Source organism: Ruditapes philippinarum, unplaced genomic scaffold (assembly GCF_026571515.1).
Source record: "Ruditapes philippinarum isolate M1 unplaced genomic scaffold, ASM2657151v2 ctg6579_1_1_1_1, whole genome shotgun sequence".
NCBI classification, from domain to species: Eukaryota; Metazoa; Mollusca; class Bivalvia; order Venerida; family Veneridae; genus Ruditapes; species Ruditapes philippinarum.
Genome location: NW_026864348.1, coordinates 8,252 through 16,615, shown reverse-complemented (window position 1 = coordinate 16,615; position 8,364 = coordinate 8,252). Strand labels below are relative to the sequence as shown.

General features: G+C 31.5%; 1 protein-coding gene across 1 annotated transcript; it reads right to left on the bottom strand.

Moving 5' to 3' along the window:
• Positions 1-1,800: 1,800 nt before the first annotated feature.
• On the bottom strand, positions 1,801-4,632 carry LOC132725290 (uncharacterized). The gene is made up of 2 exons (XM_060710388.1): positions 3,804-4,632; positions 1,801-2,998 (listed from the first exon to the last, which is right to left on the bottom strand). The coding sequence occupies exons 1-2, from the start codon at positions 4,611-4,613 to the stop codon at positions 2,897-2,899; spliced, it is 912 nt and encodes a 303-aa protein (XP_060566371.1). The 5' UTR covers positions 4,614-4,632; the 3' UTR covers positions 1,801-2,896.
• Between the last annotated feature and the right edge of the window lie 3,732 nt (positions 4,633-8,364).

The following is an 8,364-nucleotide window of genomic DNA, read 5'->3' as shown; positions in this document are numbered from 1 at the left end:
TTAGAGAATAAAAAGATAAGTTATATAAATTCAAAGTATCAGTACTTTAACATCATTGCCAATTATGTTTTATTACCTTTTATTGTAGTTTAAATCGATGTAAATATGATAATGACTTTATGTGTATCCATAAATATATATTATTAGATGATTTAGCATAAATCTATTCACTAGAAAGATCTTTTTTTAAAGGTATCAAGTACAAAACTTGTTGTATTTTATCCATATACTTACAGTGTAAGTTTCTTTCATAATCTTTAACGCAAACAAATTAGTAAATAATATAACTACATCTCGCTCGTTAAAACCGATCTCGTTATAAGTGGAGTAGACTGTATATCGGGAAGAAAAATATTTCCTTTTTAGCTCACCATAGCCGAAGGCTCAGGGTGAGCTATTAGTATCAAAGGGGGATGCTCCGGCGTCCGTCGTCCGTCGTCATGCGTCAACAATCGTCTTCTTCTCTGAAACTACTGAGCAGATTTACTTCAAATTTGGTCTGTAGTATCCTTGTGACAGTCACACTTGAATTTGCTCATGTCATTCTAATTGGCCCCTTTAAGGGGTCAGCAGAGCTAAAAATAGAAAAACCTTTAAACATCTTCTTCTACAGAACTTATTTGAACTAATTGATGAATGATCACCATTTTTGTCTGTAGCATTCTTGGGTAGTGTTTATCAAGTATGCTCATATTAATTTGATTGGCCCCTTTTAGGGGTCTCTTGGGCTAAAAATAGAAAAACCTTTAAACATCTTCTTCTACAGAACTAATGGATGGATGATCACCTAACTTTTTCTGTAGCATTCTTGAGTAGTCTTTAATCAACTTTGCTCATATGAATTTGATTGGCCCTATTTAGGGGCCGCTTAAGCTTAAAATAGAAAAACCTTTAAACGTCTATTTCTACAGAACAAATTGATGAATGATCACTAAACTTTTGTCTGTAGCATTCTTAGGTAGTCTTGTATCAAGTTTGCTAATATTATTTTGATTGGCCCTTTTTAAGGGTCTCTATGGCTAAAAATAGAAAAAACCTTTAAACATCTTCTTCTACAGAAATAATTGATGGATGATAACCAAACTTTGTCTGTAGCATTCTTGGGTAGTGTTTTATCAAGTTTGCTTATGTTAATTTGTTTAGCCCCTTTTAAGGGCCACTAAAGCTAAAAATAGAAAAAGCCTTCGAACATAATTTCCTTCTGAAATAATTGATAGATGATCACCAAACTTTTTAGCATTCATAGGTAGTCTTTTATCATGTTTGCTCTTATTAATTTGATTAGCCCCGTTTAAGCTAAAGCTTAAATGCCCAAGGTCATGGCATTTCTTCAAATTATTGTTTAAACATATTCTACGCTCAAATTTAATATTAAAATATATTTACATTCCAACACTGAAAAGCAGTTGTTTCTGGTGAGCGACTCAGGGCCATCATGGCCCTCTTGTTTGTATTATCCCTTGTTTGGCATGCATTCTTTTTACTAAAATATATATGATTTTATATAGCTTGTCTATTGTTTATGCATCTGTTTTATTGTATTATTTTAAATGTATGTAAACACTTTTGCCGGAATATATGAATAAATCTATATATCTAAAAAGTCAAATAATTTATGCATTAAATTCAATATCGATTTATTATTTTGAAAACGTCACCAATATTTTTTTGTTTAACTCACGTTCTATGTTACATGGGCATTGTAGTCAAGAAAATGGTAATACTGTCAAATTTTTTGAGTTTTTTTTCTTTTTATTTTGTAAAAAAGTTGTTCTCTTTATAAAAAAAGTATATGTTCTATGTAGAAAGTATACCACGATTATATGCAATAAATCTATCTTATACAGGTGCAATAAAATTTTCCATTGCACAAAGCGACTTTAAAAATGTGAAAAAGAATACTGTTTATGACTGTAAGAAAAATATATTAACGTATAGAAGATGCGGTTATTAAACTCGTTTAATGTTGCGAAATGAAGTGTTTTTAATCGTTTCAATCTTATCAATATTGATAATGTAATCCAATTCTACACTAGTATTATATTTGATATGATAAAAATGTTTTTGTAAAGCCGACAGAATTTTTTTTTAAATTTCAATCCAGCTGCAACAGAAGTTTTAAATCATTAACAAACTTTAGTTAATGGAATTATAAAATCTAATATAATTTACAGTTTACAGTAGACAGTTTTCCGACCGACATTTCACTAATATCAATAATACATCAATCTGATTAAAATCTGCTCCTAATTAACATTACGCTTTAGGATCTGACGGGCACCAAAAGGAGGACACCTTTCGTAACCTTTCAAACAGAAAAGTCAGTCATCGGCAAGCTTTCACAATTTTAAAAGAGATGCGGTTTCTCATTTTAACTGCTGGCAAGCCAATTTTGCAATTTTGTATAAGTAATTTTCACGATTTTGAGATAGCCAGCAAGTAATCTGCTAAAACAATCTTACACATTAAAAAATTTAGTCCAGTTTATTTGTTTCAAATTACATTAAACATTTTTCTTATTTGTTTTACTTCCGCGAACAGCGATATTTTGATACTTCGACAAATGCCTATCTGTAAAGGACGGTTTGAATGCATAGCCTAACATAGCTTTCCTTCTCGGGAAATCTGAATTACAATGAAGGCGGCAAAAATACTATGGCAATCTTTCTTCTTTTTTTCTTTCTTTTCTTTGTGCATGCTCGTCTCCTTAACATCACGTATTCCTTATAGTTTGCGCATGCGAACACGAACATTTTCGACAAGTTTCAACAGAATATCAATGTTTAAAATCTGCTTCACAGAAAATACAAGTGATTAGAATAACCAATTGAAACTCAACTCGAAAAGTTGCGAAAAGCTCGTCAATACAGCGTTGATGACATGATAATTGGTCTTTCTAACCGCCATGATGTTTTGGGGGTCTCACGGGAATTTCCATCGAGGTTTGTGTCGGCTTATGCTTTTGTAATAATGGTATCCAAATTTGGCGTCCAGTGACCTGAAACATAGTTGAATAGTAAGAAACCTTAATAAGGCTAAAAAGCATTTATTTAAAGTTACATATATTTGAAATATTTACGCAAATAAACATTTCAAAATTTAAATTCAAATATTTTATGAACAAGGCTTTACTTTGGACATAAGATAAATTTAAATTGGTGATTATTTTGTAGATGTGTTTGAAAATGTTATATACATATACAAGTAACGTGTTCATGTTCTCCCATTTCATTTACTGTCACAGTGGCATTATGTACGGTACACTTACAAGCATATATCATTTAAAAAGTCAAGTGCTATATCAAAACACAATATATATTATATCAGCGCAGTAACTAATAAGTATGAAAACAGTATTACTGAAGAAACTTGATCTTGATTAGACACGTATTTCAAGCGTCACAATTACCCTGACCTTAAACCCTCAAAATAAACGACGCAAAATCAATAGGGCACATCTCCTTGTCATGACCAACCTCTACACCACAGTTGCAAGCTTTAGCGATCTCTAGTTATTGTTTGCTCACACAATTAGTAGTCAAGGTCATTGGACCATGACATTTGTACCTCAAAATCAAAAGGGGTCATAACCTAGTCATTTCCAACAATTTTATATAAAATCTTAGCACTGTTAATCAAAGCGTTCTCTAGATATTGGACGGAAAAGGAAAATGAGACGAACCTACGGACGTATGGACTGACCATTATTTGCTCCCGTTTAGAAAGTGGGGCATGAAAAGTATTGATATGATTTCAAGTACGGTTACTTCAACTGCTAATATATAATTAAGCTAATATTCTACCTGTTCGATATCCAAAAGAGATGCGTCTTTAAGCTCAAGATGTTTCGATGCTATAAAGCAATCTGGAATAACGTCGGACTTTTGTCTGTAGTCCTGTGCCTGAATATTGTCATTTGAACTATTTGATTTGCATCGATACACCTTCATCATAAACCTATGTCGAATGTCTGTAGTCGATCCCTTGAGCATGGACGGAATATAGCACTGCTCATCAGCATCCGGTTTAAGACTCTTCAAAAATGTCATTTCTCTATCCTTCGAAATTTTCTTTACTAGTTTCATTAAAATATCAAATTCGATATTCATTTCTCCACCAATGAAAATTGGTTTCTCTGTTCTGTCAATCAGCCTTTGTGAAAATATTAGAATACTTTCCATAAGGGTTTCAGCAGGTACAGTGGCTGACTGAAACAAATCGTACTTCCAGGAGACCATAGAAAACTCTTTAACAACTCGCTGATATGGTTTTAGGGTATACACCTCTACACGAGGAACCACCAGCTTATCAAGATCGAGGCCAGGCAGCATTCCGATTGAGTTCAAGCTAACATTTGGCCGACTCATTTGTACTCTGTTGACGTCATATAAAAAAACGGTACCTTCACAATGTTGTAGAGTATATTGACCATAACCCCTTATAGCGTTGAGTTTTGCAGCTTCGTCGTCTCCGGGAAGGAAACATATGTCCGGTTTTGTGTCCAAACATTGAAATGTACTGTTCAAATATCTTGATCTTTGGTCAGGTGATAAGGTTTGAAGCCCCTTTCTAGAGCTGTTAAAACTCGTAATAGACAAGACGTCGTTGTCCATGATTGCCTATTCTGAAACGATAGGATAAACAAATACTTGACAGCTACATTTAAGATATAGTTAGTTACAAAGGTTATCAATTTCAATGAAAAGTATAATAGGCACACGGATGAACACGGTCGACCTACATTTATGTAAAAGAATCTGGAAAAACCGAGGTCTTTACGGCGGAAAGTACAGTCAAATTTCAAAAAAAAAACTGCACTTAAATAGACCTCATTAGATTTTAACATCTATTTTTACTATAGCATTATAAATAAATCTTACGAAATGCAGAAGTAAATAAACATTTTGATGTCCGGAAAGTTCATTATTTTTTTCATTTTTTATTGTATAACAACACATACGTTATGCAAATTTTGTCAGCAAAAATATACATATCTAGCGAACACATTTATTAAAAATTACTGAAATTATGAACTGTGACTTACGTTTGTATTTTAACAGTAATTACATACAACATATATACATCATCATGGAGCACTTTGACAACGTCAAGGGCGTCAAATTAATAACTTCATGTTTACCCGCTATTCAACAGCCATGGTAACTGTCAGGTGTATACATGTTATGTTGCTTGTACTTTATGAATTTCATATTTAAAATTATTATTTAAAAACAAAAATGTTTCTAGTTCCTGTACAGTGCCTGAGATGTCTGTCTTTTTCAAATGTTGTTGTAACGCAATATATGATATTTCGGCCATGCTACATTTGGTCGTCTGGAGCGCTTTTTATACGATATACTGTCATCGCCGCTTCGTTATTTTGTTTGACATTTAAACACAAGTTGCCTTTAACATTTTAAGGTTTGTTTTGTTTTTAAAGTAAAGATTAAAATCTCAGTTGGTACCATATTAGCGTTGCTATGAAGTAATATTATGACGTTGCTCCGTCCGTGAATTTGACGTCATTTTTGCAACAGAAAATTTACGCACCTTCATTGCCTATAATCGTCGTTAACAAGCTGTTTATTTGCGTATGACGTCATAATTTTCACTAAACATCATGTAATAGTATCCAATGAAGTCACAAAATTATAACGAGAGTTTACGCTAAAATTACAACTTTTAGCAATTTATTATTCGAGTAGCTATCGTCATGAAATCAAAGTGCTCCGTGATTCGTTGATCATGTTGTCATGGTGATCAGCGCTTTGCCAATATTTCTTTTATCATATTTTTTAATTTAGAAATTTGTAGCAGATAAATACTTTAGCAAAATGTTCAATCATCATATTGATATGCCTGCTTATAATAATTTTATAGCCTTGTCTACGAACTTTCCGGACAGCCCTCGGACTAACAGTGTAAAGGGTTAATTCAAGTTTCTTTCATACTAGTAATCTTTAACGCAAACAAATTAGTAAATAATATAACTACACCTCGCTCGGTCAAACCGATATCGTTATAAGTGGAGTAGACTGTATATCAGGAAGAAAATTATTTCCTTTTTTTTGTATTATCCCTTGTATTGGTATGCATTCTTTTTACTAAAATATATATGATTTTATATAGCTTATCTGTTGTTTATGCATCTGTTTTATTGTATTATTTTAAATGTATGTATACACTTTTGCCTGAATATATGAATAAATCTATATATCTAAAAAGTCTAATAATTTATGCATTAAATTCAATATCAATTTATTATTTTGAAAACGTCACCAATATTTTTTTTGTTAAACTCACGTTTTGTGTTACATAGACATTTTAATCAACAAAATGGTAATACTGTCAATTTTTTTAGTTGTAACTTATTTTTTTCTTTTTATTTTGTAAAAAAGTTGTTTTCTTTATATAAAATAAATTTATGTAAAAAATTATACCACGTTAATATGCAATAAATTGTATATAGGTGCAATTAAACTTTTCCATTGCACAAAGTGACTTTAAAAATCTGAAAAAGATTACTGTTTATGACTGTGAAAAAATATATTAACGTATAGAAGATGCGGTTATTATACCCGTTTAATGTTGTGAAATGATGTGGAAGTGATTTTTTATTGTTTCAAACTTATGTATGTTGATATTCTACGCTAGTATTATATTTGATTTGATAAAAATGTTTTTGTAAAGCCAACAGAAAAAAAAATATTTTTAAAGATTTTAATCCAGCTGCAACAGAAGCTTTAAATCATTAACAAACTTTAGTTAGTGGAATTATAAAATCTAATATCATTTACAATATACAGTATACAGTTTTCCGACCGGTCAAGAATACATCAATCTGATTAAAACATTCTCATTATTTACCTTACGCATTAGGATCTGACAGGCACTTATAGGAGGTCACCTTCTCGTGACCTTTCAAACAGAAAAGTCAGTCATCGGCAAGCTTTCACAATTTTGAAAGCGAAGCGGTTTCTAATTTAAACAGCTGGCAAGTCAATTCTGAGTAAGTGATTTTCATGATTTCGAAAACAAACATGGCGTTGTCCATATAGACAGCATGTAATCTGTTAAAACAATCTTACACATTAAAAAAATGAGTCTATTGTTTCTAGCTTAATTGTTTCAAATTACTTTAAAAGAAAATTCTTCTAATTTGATTTACTTTCACGAACAGCGATATTTTGATACTTCGCCAAATGCCTATCGATAAAGGACGGTTTGATTGCATAACTAAAAATATCTTTCTTTCTCGGAAAATCTGAATCACAATGAAGGCGGAAGAAAAACTGTGGCAATCAACTCCACATGCAATGATCTGAATTTAAGTCAGATTGAAATACTTATAAACTTAAAGGCTTCTAACTTGTAAACTTAACAATAACATTAAAATACCGTGTCATGATGGTTCATCGTCCAACAAAAACGCATTAATTCAGATATATACATATATATTAAATAAGAATTTGTAAATACAAGTTCATGGTAAAAGTATAACAAAACCATATATATAGCCAGTAACATTTCTATATCACATTTCATAACACAAAAAAGTTGCATCTGTTATAAGACTCGAAAAGAAAGGTGTGCCAGGTTTTAAGTTATTTATAGGACAATAAATATTTTTAAACACATTGTACCTGAAACTCAAATCATCATATTTTGTTAATCCTAAATTATGCATGAAACAAAATTGATGGTATAAATATATGTTTGCTTTTTGTAAAATTTACATATGAGCCGCGCCAAGCATAAACAGCCGTTATCGTATAATTAATTATTCTGCGAAATATGACGTCAAAATTAGTGATGACGTAGAAAGATGGCGGCGCCCGTATTTTTACATGACAGATTGTAAACACAACAAATATGGACACTTTCGAGGTAATGTTTTAGTTTAATCTTGTTTTTACATATAGGACACATTTATAAAGTGTTTAGGAATAAAAATCTCCATAATACAACTTGTTTTCGTTCGGATAATGAAAGAAAGTAACATTCATTTTTCATGAGTTTTCAACATGTGTCACTCATCAAGCATTTAAGTTATTTAAATTAATTTAAACTAAATTGCCAACGGCTACAGGTTATAATCCCGTAGGCGTACAGATAATCTGCAAACATACCGACAAGTATGAGCCATTCCCGACATCCCGTTGAAAAAATTATTTTTAAGATGGTTTTAAACTTAAAAGAAAAAGATAGATCTGTAACAACATATTTTATTGTGTTTATTAGATTAAAACTGTTATAATTTTATAGCTCCCATCACCTCACACCCCGTCCCTTAATGAATAAAACTTTAAAATTTAAAATTAAGCGGGCAAGAACTTTACTCGGTAATTTTTTTGCGTAGGGTCA

Bases quoted from the DNA above. Each gene is read 5' to 3' on its own strand.
- LOC132725290 (XM_060710388.1), bottom strand. From the start codon at position 4,613: ATGGACAACGACGTCTTGTCTATTACGAGTTTTAACAGCTCTAGAAAG. The intron at 2,999-3,803 runs GTAGAATATTAG...ACTATGTTTCAG, and splicing joins CTCTTTTGGATATCGAACAG to GTCACTGGACGCCAAATTTG.